This window comes from Garra rufa, chromosome 15, assembly GCF_049309525.1.
Source record: "Garra rufa chromosome 15, GarRuf1.0, whole genome shotgun sequence".
Lineage (NCBI taxonomy): Eukaryota > Metazoa > Chordata > Actinopteri > Cypriniformes > Cyprinidae > Garra > Garra rufa.
In genome coordinates, this window is record NC_133375.1 from 16,937,314 (window position 1) to 16,957,320 (window position 20,007).

The following is a 20,007-nucleotide window of genomic DNA, read 5'->3' on the forward strand; positions in this document are numbered from 1 at the left end:
TTGATGCTGTCATGTGCTCGTGTACAACACCGCGCCGCTAGCATTTCTTGATCCCAAGGCCTGATGTGTGTGGGACAGTGTCCTCAGTTCACCCGCAGACGCCTCTGCTGGACCCTGGCTGTATGTCATGTGTGTCCGGGGTTAAAGCAATGGTTCACACTTCTGGAAGGGCCTCAGAGGACAGATGTGTAATATATATATGTGTGTGTGTGTGTGTGTGTGTGTGTGTGTGTGTGTGTGTGTGTGTGTGTGTGTGTGTGTGTGTGTGTGTGTGTGTGTGCGCAGTGGCGGTCTACAGCTGCAGTGCGGGCGACAGCGACTGCTCTCAGTGCCGGGGCCGTCAGACGCAGGGTCACATGTGTGTCTGGTGTGATAACAGCTGTCAGCAGCAGGACCAGTGCCAGACCATCACCACACGCTGCCCAGACCCACACATCCACAAGGTATGACACACACAGATGTTATGTTTCTGTGAATTGTGGGGACTTTCCATAGACTATTGTTTTTATACTGAGCAAACAATATTTTCTATTCTCTAACCTAACCCTAAACCTACCCTTAAAGGGGTCAAATTATACTTTTTCACTTTTTGAATTTTAGCCAGTGTGTGGTGTGTATGTTTAGGCATAAAAACATCTACAAATGTTACAAATCTCAAAGTCCACTCCTAAGGGATATATTTAGTTTTTATAAAATCCCTTTTCGAGAACTACAACAAACGGCACCTTTGGACTACAGCGTTTGTTTTCTGGATGCTATGATTTCACAACACTCTCCATTAGAATATCATTCAAATAAATTTCAGCCTACGAAAATTCAAATCATCGGCTAACTTTAGCAATGTAGCATGTGCAGCCGCTTCTTGGATGCATCAGCGAGCCGCAGGCGGCTGGTATAAACGTGAGCATTGACTCAAGTGTCCGCGAACTGCTCCGGTATCCGTGCTGGAGCGTTGACTAGAGTGACCATCATCGGTGGCTGTGTCAGAGCCGCGCCGTAGATGTGTGCAGTGTGTGTAAGAGATTTATTCAGCATACAGTGTAGATAGCTTCACTAGCCTTATGCTGGAGCTGGTTTGGGGCATGTAAATAATTTAATAAATGAGCACAATAATGATAATATCATGTGTGGGCGATCTCGCAGGCTGACGATAGGACCAGCACTACTGTAGCAGATTATTTACAGTTCTCTCCATGCATCCTAGGTGTATATGACTTCCTTCTTTCAGACGAATGCAATCGGAGTTATATTAAAATAATCCTGGCACTCCCAAACTTTACAACAGCATAGGCTGGTGTTTCTCTCCATCAGTCCAAAACAAGTTGATATAGAATAAAAAGTGTCTCACGTGGCTCCGGAGGGGTCAGTAAAAGCCTCCTTCAGTGATCCAATGTGTTTTTGTAACAAAAAAATCCATATTTAAAACATTAGAATCACTTTAATCTAGTTTGTGCAGTTGTATACAGGACTTGCTGCTTTGTGAAGGGGCGTGGCAGGATTGAAATGCTGTCTGAGCTGTTCACCAATCACAGCGCAGTGGGACTGCTAACCAATCACAACACATTTAGTTTTTCGGAAGGCGGACCTTTATCAAACCCGGAACTAATCGAGCCTTTTGTGCCAGCCTGGGGAGAAAGCTATTGTAATAATGAAAATTATGTGAAAAATAATGCATTGTTCAAACCACCAAGTATGAGAGCATGTTCTAGCGTACCCCCAAAACAAAATAAAGACTTTGTAAAAGAGCATAATAGGACCCATTTAACAGAAAACCGGTTTGCATTGTTACACTTTCAGATAGACATCATTTACTATTTAAATTTTTTTTTTTTTTTACTCATGGGAACCACAGGCTGGTCCCCACAATGTAAAAATGTCAGGTTTTACTGTTTTTGTGGGACAAGGAATTAGTACTCACAATGTGGCATAATATGAACAATAACACACACACAAATGATCATGAACAGCAGTGATCTTTCTTCCGAAGTCCTCTCTAAATGAAAATCCAGTCATTGTTTATTCACCCAGGCATTTTCCTAAAACCGTACAACCGTCTTTTGTTTTCTGGGAAAGAAACAAAACATGCTATATCATTTAGACAAAGAAAGGGGGCCAATGGCTTTACAACAACACCGATATGATTAAATAATCATTGAACTGAACTATTCTATAAACTCCTCTACTGTTTCAGAAAGAGCCTCAACAATGTCATTCTGCTCAGATTCGTGAAGATACTAAACTCTGTAATCAGAAGTTAGAGTCAGCTCAGAATTAAACATTTATCTTGTTATCTAAGCTTTGAGCTTCATATTACTTTTGTAATGAATTGCTGTCTAATGTGGCCGCATGGTCTAGTTTAGTCTTTGTTTATGGTGGAAAGTTGACACACATCAGATGTACAGTTTTACATTTCTGCTTTAAAGCCAAGTCTTTTTTAATATTGTTCTATAACCAGCTAACAAGTTAGAAAAAACAGAAGGGATTGGTCTGGGTTCACAGAGACATAAACAAATGTGATTTAATAAGACAGTACAAAGGGTAAATATGCTGTATTCTCTGAGGATTCATCACGAGACACATGTGAGGCGTTTGGAGACAGACAGAGAGCAGAGAGAGCCGGACTCTGCTTGTGTTGGCTTCCGTCATGTTTAACAGGAGTGGTCAGATGTAGAGCAGAGGTTCACACAGATAAGACACTGAACTAAGCAAAGAAGTGAACAAGATTGACTCACTTACTACACTTATTGTGCATGCTTCATCAGTAGATGTTATTCTAGAGAAAAGCAATCTTTTATTTAATCATAGTCATTTGCAGCAACTGAAGTCCTCTTGGTGTTCATGTTAACTGACAGCCATAATTAGTAGTTAACATACTTATTGTACGCTCCGGAGAACATGAGGTTACAGAGAACCGCGTCATTCGCAGTGTTGGGAAGCTACTTTAAAACTACAAGCTGCACACCATTGACAGTAGTTATTCTTTGGAAGAAGTTAGCTAAACTACAAGAGTGCACTGAGATGTGCATGAAGCCCAGTGGATGCAGGTCTAGTAGTTGAAGTTGTGGTAGTGTAGTAGTCCTAGCATTGCCTCCAACTTATTTCTGCATTTGAATGTGTTTAAAACAGCCTGCGATTCGTGTGCTCTGTTCACACGTTCTCTTTCTGTCTCTGTCTCTCGCTTCGGTGAGGGTGTAAATGAAGAGAACAGCAGGAAAAATGATGTGAAGCGGGACTCATTACACTCAGGGTGGCAATGATGCTCGTGATGTCTGTTTACAGGCCTTCACAGAGCTGCTGCTTACAGCATCTTTTCATCTCACACATGTGTCTTTACATATCTTACTTTGATGGCTTTCACTTCTTTTTATCTAGTACTATCTTAGTCATGAAACTTTTCAGTGCACCACTACCCAGAATTCTCTGTTCTCTAATCATATGACTGGCAGGCAGTGTTGGGTAAGTTATTAATTACTGCAACAGTGTAATTAGATTACTGTACAAATTATTCTGTCCCAAAAGTATTTCATTACTTATTACTATTTACTTTCTAAATCCTATATCAACCTAGACCATTTAATGACACAAAGATAGACATGAAACAGTTCTTTTAATTCTTTCAAAATAAATAATGGAAAACTACAGAAATTATTCAGGTCGCACTTCAGATTAGGGTCCAGTTCTCACTATTAACTAACTATTAACGATGACTTTTGCCTCAATATACTCCTAATTACTTAATTACTTAGTAAAGTAGTTGTGGGATTAATAATTTAGAATAAGGTTTTGCAGAATAAGACATTAATAAGTGCTTTTTAAGTAATAATAAACAGCCAATATAAAAAAATAATAATAAATAAATGTTCTATTAAGTTCAATTATATAAGAAATACCTGTAATTAAATTACAGAAAAAATAAGAGCAATCCCTAACTTACTATTATTGAAACTAGTGGTAAACACATTTTGTTTCTGTGTACCTCGATTTAACAGGTTGAAGAGTAATAGCTTAATACCAAACACAGAGCAGCTTCTGTCAAAAAATAAAAGTTTCCCATCATTGAGTTGAGAGATTCAATTCAGTTCAAGTTTGTTTGTGACCACAAAACCAGTCTTAAGTAGCACGGGTATATTTGTAGCAATAGCCAAAAATACATTGTATGGGTCAAAATTATCGATTTATCTTTTATGCCAAAAATCATTAGCATATTAAGTAAAGATCATGTTCCATGAAGTTATTTTGTAATTCTTTTTACCATAAATATATAAAAACTTGATTTTTGATTAGTAATATGCATTGCTAAGAACATTTGGACAACTTTAAAGGCGATTTTCTCAATATTTTGATTTTTTTGCACCCTCAGATTCCAGGTTTTCAAATAGTTGTATCTCAGACAAACATTGTCCTATTTTAACAAACAATATATCAATGGAAAGCTTATTTACTCGGCTTATTTACTAGATGATGTAAGAATCTCAATTTTGACAAATTTACACTAATGACTGGTTTTCTGGTCCAGGGTCACATTTGTATAGCGCTTTTCATGATACAAATCATATCATTGTCAATCTAGCCACTGTGCTAAATAAAAACCTTGGATTGTTTTGGTTATTTTCGATGAGTTTGTGGATATGCTCAGTTCTGGCAGTTTTTAGACCCCGTCTATAGCTGAAAATACAGTTTTTCCATGCAATAGTTTGTTTTTCTCCATTTGCGCTCAAGATTACAAGTTGCTTTCTTGAGAGAATTACTGTTGTACCATGGCGCAGCACATTTTTCTCTAACCTTTTTCAACTGTGATTGTGATGGTAAGTGTGAATGTGCTGCAGTAGTGCTCTTGCTCATCTCCAGTCATGCTCCTCACGTGAACAGCACAGGTTTGGCTTCCTCATTCCCTTTTCCTGTTTGCCCCTCTTCGGCTCCTCTCTCACTTCCTGTCATCTCTCTGCTGACGCTATGGATGAAAGTGACCCAAAAAAAGAGCAAAGCATTTCTGTGTGCCTCTGTCATTCTTTCCTCTTTACTCACTCTTCATTTATAAGCCACAGCACTCAGGCATTGGACTTCCACAGATACACAGAAACCTCTTCAAATGTGCTGATTCACCCGAAACGCACCACAAGTCACATCTACTGAACAACATTATAAAACATGGACAAACTTAGCCAAGCAGTTGGTTGCAACAAGCACATTCATGTTGGTAACACTTTCTATGAAGCCTCCATGTATAATACATTATAAGGGTATTTCTGAGGCATTATAATGAATGCATAACACATTATAAAAACCTTATAATGTGTTCTATCATCTCATGAATAATCTAAACAACAATTATAATACATTATAATAATGATTATTTATAACGCACAATGGTCGCCATATTAAATCTACTTCATTTATAATGGACTATATCTTATTACATTTATTTTTTACATTTATATTACGTTTTATTTTAATGGTCTATTGACTATAAGCGACTTTCCAACTACATGTTGTCTACACCTTAGAGTATTAGTAGACTTAGGTTAAGGTTACCTGATACCTGATCTTATGGCTGTTTGGGAAATATTATTATTATTACTTATAAGTGGTCTTTGTATGCTTTAAGTAAAGTGACATGAGTAACATGGCAAAATATGAGGCTTATAATACATTATAACTATGAGGAGGTAATCATACTCCTAAAGCTATAACCACAAATAAGTAAAAATTTAAATACATTAAAACTGTTCTTATGAATACTCATGAAATGATAAAACAAGTTTTTTTTTTATAATGCATTATGCATTTATTATAATGCCTTAAGAATACCCTTATAATGTATTATAAATATGAGTTTAATAGAAAGTGTTACCAGAATGTTCGTATAAAACACTTAAAAGCATCATTAATGCACATTTGATCTGAGCACTGAATTCCTGCCATTTCACAGTATTGCTGTTTTTACTGTTTAAATGCAGATATCTTTCACAAACATAAAAAATCCTAATTATTCTAGTCTTTTGACCAGTAGTGCACATCAATTTCATGTGTGAATGTGTGTGGTTTAGGTGTACAGATTGTTTATGAGTGAAGTTGTTTAGTCTGAAGTCCTGAACGACTAATCCAAACCATAATTAACATATAAACACAGTAGGTTTATGATAACTGTACTGCCAGGATTTCAAAATAAACCATGAGATGATCTTCCCACTCACTACTGCTGCGTTTCAGTTTTTTCCCCTGTGTGAAACTGCCTGTGTCTGACATTGTAAGTGTAGTGTGGATTGTGTTTTACAGTTCATTTACCCATTGTGCTTGTCACTGCAGTGTCTCAGTCAGCCGTGTGTTGTGTTGATGTGCAGATCGAGCCGCTGTCTGGGCCGCTCACGGGTGGGACGCTGCTCACAGTGCAGGGCAGGAATCTCGGACACAGCGCTGCTCAGCTCAACGTCTCCATCGGCGATGTGCCCTGCAGCATACTGCCACAATACTACACTGTTTCAGTCAGGTAAGTGCACACAGATCAAACATCAAATCCTTCATTAGCTTGACTGAATGACAAATTCACCACTGAACAGATCATCTTTTGGATGTGACCAGTGTTGGGTCTAACGTATTACAAGTAACGCAAGTTACGAAATAATATTACTTTGTCCAAGTAACTAGTAAAGTAACACATTACTTTTTAATTGACAAGAAAATATCTGAGTTACTTTTTCCCCCGTTTATTGATTAAAAGCTCTCCTGTCCTCATGTTGAGAGAAATTGAGAGTAAGATGTTCCTTTAGTTCTAGAATAAATGTGAACATGCATTAATTCATCTCACTCACTAAAAAAACTGATCCAGTGTTCTTCAAAATGAATAAAAACAGAGAAATTCAACACAAACCTGCAATAATTAAATATGTTAAATAGGGTTGGGCGATGTCGACCAATTTGGCATCGCACGATATCTGACGTGAAACATCGCGATGGACGATGGCATCGCCGGCGGGGGGAGGGTGGTGGTGAGGGACGGTTGTTGTTAAATAATTAATTCATAATGAATTGATTAATTGTAGCCTACCGTTTCCACCAGTGCTTAATTTGAGCCGGATCCTGTTTCGGAAATGCAGATTTTGGATTTTTGCGTTCTGGTATTTGTTTTTAAAGATCCGGCATTAACAAGTGCATTAGATAGTGACAGTGCGCACGTGCATAAGAGACAGAACAAGTGCGGGTTTATGTGGATGTGTTTGGAGGATGTGTGTAGGTCCTTAACATATTTTCGACCAGCCAGCTTTTTAAAGTTCAAAATCGCTCTCATTGATTGCTTACTGCCTAAACCACTCTCTGCAAACGCATTTAATGAGCAGCGGAATGTTTCGAGAGAAAGTGTAATATCTGAAATAATACCAAATCAAGCAAAATATTATTATGTATTAACATTATAAACACAATAAACATAGCTATAAGTGAGTTACCCTGACTCCAAAACGAATCATTTAAATGTAACGGTATTCAGAACAGAACAGGAATGAAACAAAATATATAAAGTTAAGAAACCAAAACAAAGCGAAACTAAAAATAGCAGGCGTTGGGCTCACGTACCTCTGGAATTCGGCGCAAATTCAAGTGTTTCCATATTCCCAATGTATTTGAATGATAAACTGTTATTTATAATTTATACTAGGCTTTGTATTATACGTTCGTATTTCGATGGAAAAAAATTATATTCTTTTGTTTTTTGTTCCAAGCTCTGTTCGTTATGGTAAAACCATGAAAAAGGCATATTTGTGTAGTTTGTTTAATCTAATTTAATTAAAATTATTTCGATTTTTTTCTGCTGTCTTTGTATGCCTCATTTATTAATGTAAACAAACTAGTTCGTGTGTAATTCGTTTGGAGTTCACTGTAATTTGTATTGTGATTGCTAACATTATTATTTAATGTTATTATTTCCTCATAATAATAATAATAAAATAAGTAAAGATGCGGAAACTGAAAGCATGCATTTCATTTGGCTATATGTGATTAAGTGTGTGTTTTTCGCGAGCGGGTTGCTGCTGCTGCGGCGGGGCTCCGCCGGCTCAGCATCGTGATGTCTATCGGCCATCGGCGACGGACGATGGCATCGTCTATCGACCCAACCCTAATGTTAAATAATACAAATATCCTTTATGCATTTAATCCAGTTTTATTAACCGATGTCTTTGCTGCCATCCTTCGATGATCCAGTTCATCCATACTAATAAGCAAAAATTACTCAAGATAATCTAACATTTGTTTTCCTTTTTTTTATTGCTGAAGAGTTGACTTTTTTTTTCTGCGGTCTACTACAAACGTCAATTAACTTTTCTCTAAGCCTGAGGCTTTTGGTGTAAAAAGGCTTTTACATTTGACAAAAATAGAACTTTTTATATTAAAAACAAACAAGCAAGCCCTGCCCAGATTTAAAAAGTAACGCAAAAGTAACTTAACGCATTACCTTCTATAAAAAGTAACTAAGTAACGGAATTAGTTGCTTTTTTAGAGAGTAACTCAATATTGTAATGCATTACTTTTAAAAATAACTTTCCCCAACACTGGACAGTTCAGACTGATATCATGTTGATTTGAGCTTCATCTTGAGTTCATCTGTGCTTTAGTTTTTACACATTTCACACTGGACACTGTTTATTGTGCAGAAATACACAAAAACGATTCATTTAGCCTAAAACGCATTGTAGGCACAAGCCGTGTTTATCCTTGTTGCAGGTGAACCATATTTAACGTCATCTGGATTATATTGTAGTTGTATTCATGGTTTCTGTGGGCGGCATACAGCTCATTATCCAAGCTTCAGCAAATGACAGATGAGTTTACACAAAAACATAACATGTGATTGTTGGAGCGGACACGCAGCGTTGAGGTCAAAGCATTGGCTCGTGTTTTTTGGGGTCTTGATCCAGCAGATGTGTGTGTCGCCACAGGTTGGTTTGTGAGACTGCTGCATCGTGGAAACAGATGAGCGATCAGGTGACGGTGAACGTGGCCGGGGACGCAGTGGGCGTTTCAAAGGACATCTTCTCCTTTGTGGTACGTGCGAGCCTTTTGTTCTCTGTTCATTTTCATTTCACACCCTCAGAGCAATGATCCTCGCTTGCATTCACTCTTTAGTCTTCATCCTGATTTATTTTCCTATCACACCCTTCACTGTGCGTTAGACCACCCTCGCATGAGGGATATTACAGAATATGCAAACCGATGCTGATGCTACTCATGACGGATCGCCACATTTTCACCAAACGTTCTTTGACTGCATGAACTCAGCTGATTGAGAGGAAGCACAGTGCGCTCTCTGGATTTGCTGCAGTAGGACTCATGATAGGCTTTTTTTGTTTTGTCTGAGGGAGTTTCTGGGCCGATATCATTTTCACATGGCATTGAGAGATACTGTGGCATGTGTTTGATTTATGAATGAACGTGAAGGAACAGTGTGTGAATTGGTGATTTGGAGTCTTCAGGTGGGTTTGCTTGCTCTGATTTTATGGAAAAACCTGTGGAATGTGGTGGAAAATTGGTAAATGTATTAAACAGAGCTGAGAGCAGCCAGTGGGACAGTTAAGCTTAAACTGCTAGTTATTGTTTGGACATTAGCTGATTTCTAGCTGGTCCAGTCAGTCATTAGCTGGCCAGCCTGCCACCATTTTCCAAAGCAGCTTGAGCACTTTTAGTCGGTATGAGCAGTTGGTTTCTTACTGGTCCCACATTGTCAATCAGCTTATACCAGTTCCTTTTTAACTGGCTTGTATCAAACTAATTACTATGTTCCAAAACACAGCTAGCAGTTTGAGGAGAAATGAACTCAGCGGGTCAGACTCGAAGCTCTGTAACACACGAAACCCCCTGAGACTACTCAAAACTGGCTTTTGGTGTGAAATGGAGCTGGAGCAGGACTAGGAAACAGGATCAGAAATTCTGAAGAGGAAAGGCAGGACGATTCCCTGAGGAAGAGGGATGTGAATGTGGTCTCCTCCAAAGCTCCTTCCTTAAACCTTTAGCCGCTTCAGTCGCTGAGCTCAGGAAACATCTGGCTGAACAACCCTATACACACGCTTACACTTACACTTTAATATCCTCCTCTTGACCCTCAGCTAGTCTTTTCCCCCACAGGATGTGATGTCATGCGCTCTGTATGTGTGTGTGCTGTATATGTTCACATGTGTAGCAGCACTGACATTCACTCTGCATGCCACATTAGTTCTCAATGACATGCTAATTTAAACTGTGATTCTTTGTGATCAAAGCTACTGCTCTCTGACTTTATCCACACAGCTTTAGCTGGTTAAAACATACTGAAATGTGCTTGCTATGTTAAGATCTTCTTGATGGAAAATACAGCTAAAGCCTGCTGAAAGTGATCTTTGGAACGTAATAGGGGGTTTGCAGTTGTTCCACGCTGGTTTAGTAGCTGGGATGGCAGATCTTCAGCCTGTCACAACAGCTGTATTTTGGAAAATCGTAGCTGATTTGTTGCTGGTCTGCCAGCTCTTTCCTGTGTGATACTCAGTTGGTCGGATCTTGGACTGGATTGAACTATAGTTAGATTTTTACACTCTAAATAATTTTTCTCCATTGCACAGGAGCCCAAACTACTGGAGTTCACACCGAGGCAGGGTCCCCTCGCTGGAGGAACCAGACTCACCATCCATGGCCAGTTCCTGGATGCTGGATCCACCGTTAACGTCAACATCAACAGGACTCAAAACTGCAGCATCTTCATGTGAGCATGTGTTTGTGGCGGCTCGTGTTTCGTTGATATATCACGTATGTGCTGCTCATCACGTCTGTCGTGTGGTTCTGCAGGCTGTCCAGCGAAGTCATCAAGTGTGTGATGCCTCCAGCCGAACCGGCCGTCGCTGATAACGTGTCGGTGTGTGTGGTGTATGACGGCCGGCCGTGCCTCAGCGCTTCACCCAACTTCACATTCACCTACGAGAAAAACCCTACTATCAGTTACATCAAACCCAACAAAAGCTTCCTCAGGTACTGAACATAAAGAACATGATGAGTACACACACAGAACAACATTTATGTGTTGCTTAGATCTTTCTTACTCTGTTTTTAAATGTAACTGTGATGCAGTGGTGGTCGCAGTATATCAGTAACTGGATACGGCTTTAATCTGGTGCAGTCTGTCAGGATGGAGGTGTCTGGAGTCGGACAGACGGTGAGAAATAATGCTTTGTTTATTGGATAGAAATCAAAGTTCAGTTTATGTGCTCGTTCATATGAATGTCATTTCCGCAGAACTGCTCCTGTGTGTCGTCTACTCTGATCGTTTGTGAGTCTCCTGCCGCCAGTCAATCCCAGCAGGCCACCGCTCACTTTTACCTCAATGAGGTGCTGTACAGAGGAGAGGATGCGTCTCCAATGGGACAAGGGCCGGACGAGGATGAGGAGCCTCACGCTGATGTATTTCACTTTGACTATGTGGAGGATCCACAGTTCTATACCGCCAACAAAGAGAAACTCATCAAACATCATCCTGGAGAGCCTCTCATTCTCATCATCAATGTAAGAAAAGAATAATTCAGCCAAAAATTAAAATGTCCTCACCCACAGAACGTCCAAGAAGTAGATAAATTGGTTTCTTAATGGTAACAGATTTGGAGAAATTTCATCAATGGATTCTATGCAGTGAATGAGTGCCGTCAGAATGAAAGTCTAAACATCTGATAAAAACATCACAATAATCCACACCACACAACTCTCATTCTGACTGCACCCATTCGCTGCTGAGGATCCATTGGTAAGACAGTGATGGAATGACACATTTATACAAATCTGATAAGAAACAAACAGAAACAAGCTCATCTACATCTTGTGTGACCTACCTCCATTTTAAGCAAATGTTCATGTTTGGTTCAGCTATTTTTAGGGCAATGCTGTGTTCCAGATAGTATGTGCTGTTTATTGATGCCATTAGTGGTTCACAAATAAAGTTTAGTGAACAAATCCCTAAGGTGGAGGATGAAGTGAGAGGAATGTTGATTATAAATACACTAGGGCTGAGAATAATAATAAGGCTCTATACATATCCTGTGGTCTGTCATGACAAGAGTGGTTGATAGTAGTTGGTTTACTATCCTTGTGGGCACTCTCCCTAGGCGTAATGGTTTTTATACTGTCTATCCCCTTTCCCTAACCCTACATCTAAATCTACCCCTCACACAAAACTACAGGCATTTTTACATTCTCAAAAACACTCATTGTGTATGATTTATAAGCATGTGTATTAAAGTTTAAGTCCCCAACTGGGAAAGAAAAACATGACCCTCTTTCCTAAAAACTTTTCTGCTGGGTAGGTCCACACCAGGAATCCCACTTCTGATACCAAATTGCCACCGCAATTTTCCATTTTAATTCCATAATACATATTCAACATGTGTGTCAATTTAGGGTATCTAACTATGCCCCCTAGATGCATTTCTAAGTATATAATGCAAATCACCATCTTAGAAACTAGGATGTAGGATGTAAAAATAACACTTCTTGTCCTACACTCATCTGCACACACACATTTATGCATTTCCTGTTCTTTTAGCACATCAAAATAACTCAAGCATGATGATGAAGTGTTTAGACAGTCTACAGAACACTCTTTAGCAGAGTAAAGCAAAAATAATACAACCTCCCACCACACACACACACACACACACACACACACACACACACACACACACACACACACACACGTTGGGTTTACATGTTTTATGGGGACATTCCATAGGTGTAATGGTTTTTATACTGTACAAACCGTACTTTCTATGGCCCTACACCTACCCTACACCTAAACCTAGCCCTCACAGGAGATTGTGCATACTTTTACTTCCTCAAAAAAACTCATTGTGCATGATTTATAAGCCTGTTTCCTCATGGGGACCTGAGAAATGTCCCCACAAGATCAAAATCTACTGGTATTCCTATCCTTGTGGGGACATTTGGTCCCCACAACGTGATGAATACCAGGTACACACACACACACACACACACACACATAAACACACAAACACACACACACACACACACACACACACACACACACATAAACACACAAACACACAGTGATGTGTAGGTGCTGGGGAAGTCCAGATCTGTGTGGCGGGATGTTATGAGTTTCTGAGGGTCAGACAGGAAGTACCTAACAGGAGCAGAAGAGCCAGGGAGTTTTATTTTCATTCTCTCCTGAAGAATTGGGGAGGAAGGAAGGAAGGATGAAGACGTGAAGCCAGTGTCTGTGTTTGCTATCAAAGTATGCGGCTAATTACCGCAGGACTTTGAGTTGTTCATATTTGAGCATATTTGTGTTACCCTGTGTCCTAAACAGGCGCGATGAATGGCAGGACGTTCTGTCAATCACATGGTTTTTGTTTCCATCTCATACAGTATATGCATATTTAACATCATAGACACAATCTCTCAAGTGTAACATGCTCTTTGTGTGTTTGTGTGCTGGTGTGTCAGAAAGGGCCAAGCGAGCTGGACCTGACGCCGCAGGAATACTCTGTGACGATTGGCTCAGATCTCTGTGACATCACCTTCCACAACGAGCAGCTTTTCCACTGCACCATCAACAGATCCCTGAGTGCCAGCACCGGAGACCTGCCCGTCACCGTGAGTCCACATCCACACACACTGTTAAACAACTCTGTTAGCAGAAAATGAACTAAAAAAATACTTTTGCGCTCTGGAATGATTACTTTTGGTGAACCATCCCTTAATTTACATAACCTTTGATATTAAAAACATGTTTAATAAATGCTTTACCAGTATTGTTCAGTGATGATGATGATTATTGCATTACATATCGTCACCTTGGAATTATAAGGTTCTATCTGCGTTCCGAGTGGTTTTGAGATATTGAGCTTCAAAGTTTTGCATTCTATATAGCAAAAATGATATGGGGAACAAGTCTCTTTCCTACATGAGAATGACAGAGACCCTAAATGTATTCTAAATGTACAATATCAAAATCCTCTCAAATTTTTAACTGGGGATTTTGGGAACAGGTCAAATGCAGATAGAACCTTCTAATTCTAAAAAGTCGTTTTCTGCTTGGAATTATAAGGTTCTATCTTGCAAAACATTAATTAAAGCAACAATTTTCAAGAAATAAATGTAGTTTACTTATAATTTGTTTTAAAACATAAATTACTGTTGTAACAATGTGTCAACATGTATGAGAATTTAATGCTTTAATGCTGTCTTTATCACATTTATTTAATATTTTAGGACAAATATTTTTTTCTTGTTTAAGTTAGGCATAAAAGGCAGTGCTGAATATTTTGTCCAGAGCAGATGTTAATTTTATAATTATAGTGGGTAATTAAAGACATTATTGCAGAAACAGTTAAAAAAATCAGCTACTCTAATCCATCTGACCAGGACTTTATTCCACAAAAAGCCATATTCAGCCATATTCGCAAAACTATCGTTTTCAACATCTTTAATAACAACAGTTTGATCGCTATTGACCACATTCAACATCAAACGACAGTGACACTTATATTTCATTATGTACTTTACATTATGCAGTTGCTCTGCAGTAAAGCCATTCAAGCCAGTTGCAGATAATATTATTTGTTTTATGCCGGTAATATATAATGCCGGTAGCGGTAATTATGAAAAAAAAAAATCACGCCATTGATTCTGCAGACGTGTAATTATTGTTGTTTTACGTTTAATCTTTCCTGCTGTTACGGAGCAATCCAGCGACATGACAAAGAAAGTTAATCCTGATTGGTCCTCTTGTTTGCATTCGAAGTGCTGATTGGCTCACAGATAGAACCTTATAGAACCAAGTTATAGTTCAACTTTGTAGAACCTTTTACTTTTCTAAATAAAAATTCCTAAAATGTACACAACTTTAAAAAACCCATCACATAATGTAAATAAGGTGTCACAGAATAAGAATATGTGAATAACTCAATTTTGACAAAAATGTCAGATAGAACCTTATAATTCTAAGGCGACGATATGTTAACATGTACAGTCTTGTAGTGAAGTGTAGAGGCTGCAGTAGATTGTTTGTGAGTATCCTGTAGTTTAAGCACCACTGCATCCTGTGGAAAGCAGAGGTTGTTCATCTTCACGTGCTGCTTCATCACGACTCACTGTGACTTACAGTCCGTTACTGGACCCTGGATGTCTTTATTTGTGCCTCACACACACACACACCCTCATCACCATTATCAGTGCACTGTATCTGACACTAATCACGCTACCAGCGTAACCATCTGCTCAGTGTTGAGCGCTGGAGACTCTATCTGCCGGATCACTGCCTGCACTCCCAAAACAAGAAGAGGCACAGGAATGTGGTGGACGAGCACAACGTCAGACACAAAAACAAGCGTTAATCAAGCCCTGAACCGCCCTGATATTATGACTGAAATTCCTCGCTCCTTTGTTTTGTCTGATTATGAAACACCAGCAGCTATATTTACCACGCTTCGGTCCAAGAGCCGTGACACAGCTAATGGAGCAGAGAGAGCACTGAATGTCTGAAGAAACACACGTCAACAAACAGCACAAACATCTGAGTCTTGACGCCCAGTCGAGCATTTAGAGCACTTTCTCACGAGGAACGCGGTTTCATGGGAACGGCAGGGCTGCTGTACACATGCACTGTTCATGCAAGATGTATAGACCTGCATTCTGCCGGTTTTTCCACGTTTTTTTAACGGGACTACTGGGCAGTGACTGGAAACCACAGGATTAGAGAACATGGAAATTCTGCCATCATTTACTCACCATCACGTTCATCCACATCTGCAGAAGACTCGCTTCCATATGTGGAACACATGATAAGGATCTCGTCTCCATACAGTAAAAGCATATGGTGAACAGAGTTTCATAAGTAGCCCAAAACTGTTTACTCAAGTGATCTGAAGATTAATATGTGAGGATGGACGAGACCTAATTCTCTTGCTGACAATCTTCATGTTCCACCATAGCTGTTCCAGTCATAATGGATCCTTTTGCAGTGAAAAACTGCTATTATTTAAAAATCATTTCATTTGGTTATTGGATAATGAAGTGTTTTGATCACTGGAAAGAAGTGATGAGCAGCATGTGTCTTAAAACTAATTGAAAATGTGAAAAACAGATAATGTGCAGAAAGACCAGATGATTTCATCAAACTTGAACAAACCTCTGCAGATACAGAAGAATAGAATAGATTGCCACATGATGGGCCTCTGACATCATATGTGTGTGGGGGGGGTTTCAGTAGGGCTTTTCACACTGGAAACTGTTAACTCTAGGTTATCCTAAACGCTGGATAAACAGAATCCTGGTTTATCTGTAATCACGTTTCACACTGCTCATACTATACCTGGGGTTAACTGGTAATCCTGGGTATTAATTAACACACTTTTCACACTGTACATCTTAAACCCCGGGGTAACATTCTTATTTGCATATTTGCGGTGTCACTGTCACTGGTTGGACGAACAACAGCAACAAAGCAAATGTAACGGAGGCCAGCTAGTAGGTGCTGTGCAGGTAATCCTCACTCCCCGATCTCAAGAGACACTCTAGCGACAGACGCTAGGGGTTGCAGCCTTTAGCCTCCTTGTTAGTGCGTCCGCCTCCCGTGCCGGCGACCCGGGTTCGAGACCCATTCGGAGTGGGTGCGGTGGGACCCGGGTGTGAGGGGTTACACAAACACTGCTCCGTTGGAACAAACAGCACCACAATGCAGTGCTAACCCTGCTCCTTTTCAGAACCTCGGGTAAAAAAGTGGTGCTAACACCACTTTCAGATTACAGGTGTAAAACGTTTCTTCAGTCAATCAATCACCTTTAATTGTACTCCGCTTTTAACAGTACGGCTTATGTCAAAGCAACTTTACAGTATTAATTAGGACAATAGTGTCAATAGTGCAAAAGTTCCATGTTGCAGCAAAGTCAGATTTGGAAAGGACTCATCTGGTTCCCGTGGTCAGGTGAGGAGTTCTTTACTGATGATCCATCCCGGGGGCTCATCTAGTTGATGTGGTCTCCGCTGACATTCAGGGCTGTAAAGGTCGTCTCTAGGTGCTGATCCACCATCTGAGCTGAGTACGGACTGCATCTAGGGGGATTGTAGTGACCATCTGATCTGGATACATGATCTGGATCTGGTTGCTACAGTGACCTCAGAATAAGAACAAAACAGACTAATATTAGTGTAGATGCCATTCTTCTTATGGTGCAGTGAGTACATCAGGTGTTATGGGAAGTGTTCCCAGTTCCGGATGACCTAATTAATGCAGCCCTAATAATCCTTTAACGGATTTGAATTATAAAAATGTGTTAGTGTGTTAAGTGTAGGCCAGGGTGAAGAGATGTGTCTTTAATCTAGATTTAAACTGACAGAGTGTGTCTGCCTCCCGAACAGTGTTAGGTAGATTGTTCCAGAGTTTAGGCGCTAAATAAGAAAATGATCTGCTGCCCGCAGTTGATTTTGATATTCTAGGTATTATCAAATTGCCAGAGTTTTGAGAACGCAGTGGACCATGAGGGACTATAATGCGATAAGAGCGCGCTCAAGTACTGAGGAGCTGAACCATTGAGGGCTTTATAAGTAATTAGCAAGATTTTAAAATCTATACGATGTTCAATAGGGAGCCAGTGCAGTGTTGACAGAACCAGGCTAATATGGTCATACTTTCTGGTTCTAGTAAGAACTCTAGCTGCTGCATTTTGGACCAGCTGGAGTTTGTTTATTAAGCGTGCAGAACAACCACCCAATAAAGCATTTTCATCCTTGAGGTCATGAACGCATGAATTAACGTTTTTGCATTTGACATTGAGAGCATAGGTCATAATTTCAATATATTTTTTTAGATGAAAAAATGCTTTTGCAAATGCTAGAAATGTGCTTTTCGAAGGAAAGATTGAATTTAGCCGTAAGAAGTTACTCGTCATCCAGTTTTTCATATCAACTATGCATTTCATTAGTTTTTTAAATTGGTCTCGCCGGGCCGTGAAGAAATATAGAGCTGCGTATCATCAGCATAACAGTGAAAGCTAACACCATGTTTCCTGATGATATCTCCCAAGGGTAACATATAAAGTGTAAAAAGTAATGGCCCTAGTACTGAGCTTTGAGGTACTCCATACTGCACTTGTGATTGATATGATACCTCGTCATTTATTGCTACAAACTGATGCTGGTCAGATAAGTACCATTTGATCCATGCCTATGCACTTCCACTAATGCCAACATAATTTTCAAGTCTATTTAAAAGAATATTGTGGTCAATAGTATCAAACGCAGCACTAAGATCCAGCAGCACTAATAGAGAGATGCATCCACGATCGGATGACAGGAGAAGATCATTTGTAACTGTAATAAGAGCAGTCTCAGTACTATGATACGGTCTAAAACCTGACTGAAAATCTTCACAGATTTCCAGTCAGGATTCTTTACCCAGGGTTAAAAGCAGTGTTTACATTGACGATGACCCGGAGGTTAAACACAGTGTGAAAAGCCTAAATGAGATGTGAGTCTGACTTTCTGCTGGTGTGTTTCAGGTGCATGTGGGTAATTTCCAAAAGGTAATAGCGATGGTGCAGATGGGTGGAGGCAGTGAGCTGGCCATCGTCGTCTCCATCGTGGTGTGCTGTGTGCTGCTGCTGCTGTGCACTGTGGGTACGTCTACTTAATACATACACTCATCAGACAGCACACGTGATGCATGAGAGCACCTCTGGACAGATCATCTCAGATCCTGCTGGAGATCATGAGCATCAGCTTTAGAAACATTCTGAAATCCATTCAGAGTTTCAGATTATCGTCTCACTCTTAATGCTTGTTATTGCAATGTTTTTAATGCAAAAGACAAGCATTTCCACTAGTGATCTCCTGGACAGTTTGGAAGCTGCTATGTATGTGTTTTCAGCATGAATAACATTTTTGTGTTTGTGTGCAGCGCTGGTGGTTTACTGCACTAAGAGCCGCAGGGCAGAGAGATATTGGCAGAAGACTCTCTTACAGATGGAGGAGATGGAGTCACAGATCCGTGAGGAGATACGCAAAGGTAACACACACACACACACACACACACACACACACAGAAAATTCTCTCTGTGGTGATGGACTGTTAGTTTTAGTAGCTGTAATCCCAGCAGAGCAGCACACGTCTCTCACACACTCTTAAAGATCACGTGACGCGTGTGTGTTTATGTTCACGTGTGAGTCTGCCAGCAGGAAATGATCTAACACTCCGAGTGTGTCATAAATCAGTGTTATTAGACTCATCTGTCCTTTAGCCAACTTGCTTTCCTTTGAGTTGTGTAGACAAGATCTAGTTCATCCGTCTGCACACCTTCATGTTCTTGCAGCGACGCATGGCTTTCTTTCTTCTATTTAACATGCAGAGTAGCTTTTATGCAGAGTGACTTTACATTGCATTTTAGATATTTTTTGTCTCTGGAAATGAAACCATTGGAACACACAATAAGATCATCACCCAAATCACAGACTCAAACTGAAGACATGATTGTTCTCTTATTCATGCATGAAAATATTCAGACCCGGCATGAGAACCGCTTGACTTCATGACGTTTTAAGACATTATGTTGTTTTTTTGTCCTTTATGAAGTTTTCCGTTTGTTTGTTTTTTCGTCTGAGGAAAGACAGTCATGCAGGTTTGGTGTGACGTGAGCAACTGATGGCACAATTTGCAGTTTTATTTGAACTGTTTTTTTTTTTTTATGGATATTATATTCTGCCCTGTGAACACTGTAATCTGAACATCTGTTTGATTCAATGAAGAAGTGTGATCATGTGAATCTGCAGTGAACACACACAGGTTTGGGTTTGTGATTATTCTTGTAGTTGGGGGTGTTTGGTTGTGAATGTGACTCAGAAGAGCTCAGCTTTCTGGATTGCAACATCTCACCATCACCACCATTCTCTCCCTGTCTCTCTCTCTCTCGCTGTCTCTTCTCTTTTCCTCCTGTTTTATTCTTAGTTTCCATGGTAATTTAATCCCTAAATATACACAAACATCCTGTG

General features: G+C 39.8%; 1 protein-coding gene across 1 annotated transcript in view; it reads left to right on the forward strand.

The window, feature by feature from the left end:
- plxnd1 (plexin D1) overlaps positions 1-20,007 on the forward strand; it is a 74,020-nt gene that overhangs the window by 35,587 nt on the left and 18,426 nt on the right. The window contains exons 12-21 of the mRNA XM_073819063.1: positions 286-443; positions 6,342-6,487; positions 8,931-9,036; positions 10,584-10,723; positions 10,807-10,986; positions 11,086-11,170; positions 11,251-11,517; positions 13,468-13,617; positions 18,522-18,639; positions 18,920-19,027. Coding sequence (XP_073675164.1) covers positions 286-443; positions 6,342-6,487; positions 8,931-9,036; positions 10,584-10,723; positions 10,807-10,986; positions 11,086-11,170; positions 11,251-11,517; positions 13,468-13,617; positions 18,522-18,639; positions 18,920-19,027 — 1,458 coding nt within the window. The remainder of the gene's footprint in view (positions 1-285; positions 444-6,341; positions 6,488-8,930; positions 9,037-10,583; positions 10,724-10,806; positions 10,987-11,085; positions 11,171-11,250; positions 11,518-13,467; positions 13,618-18,521; positions 18,640-18,919; positions 19,028-20,007) is intronic.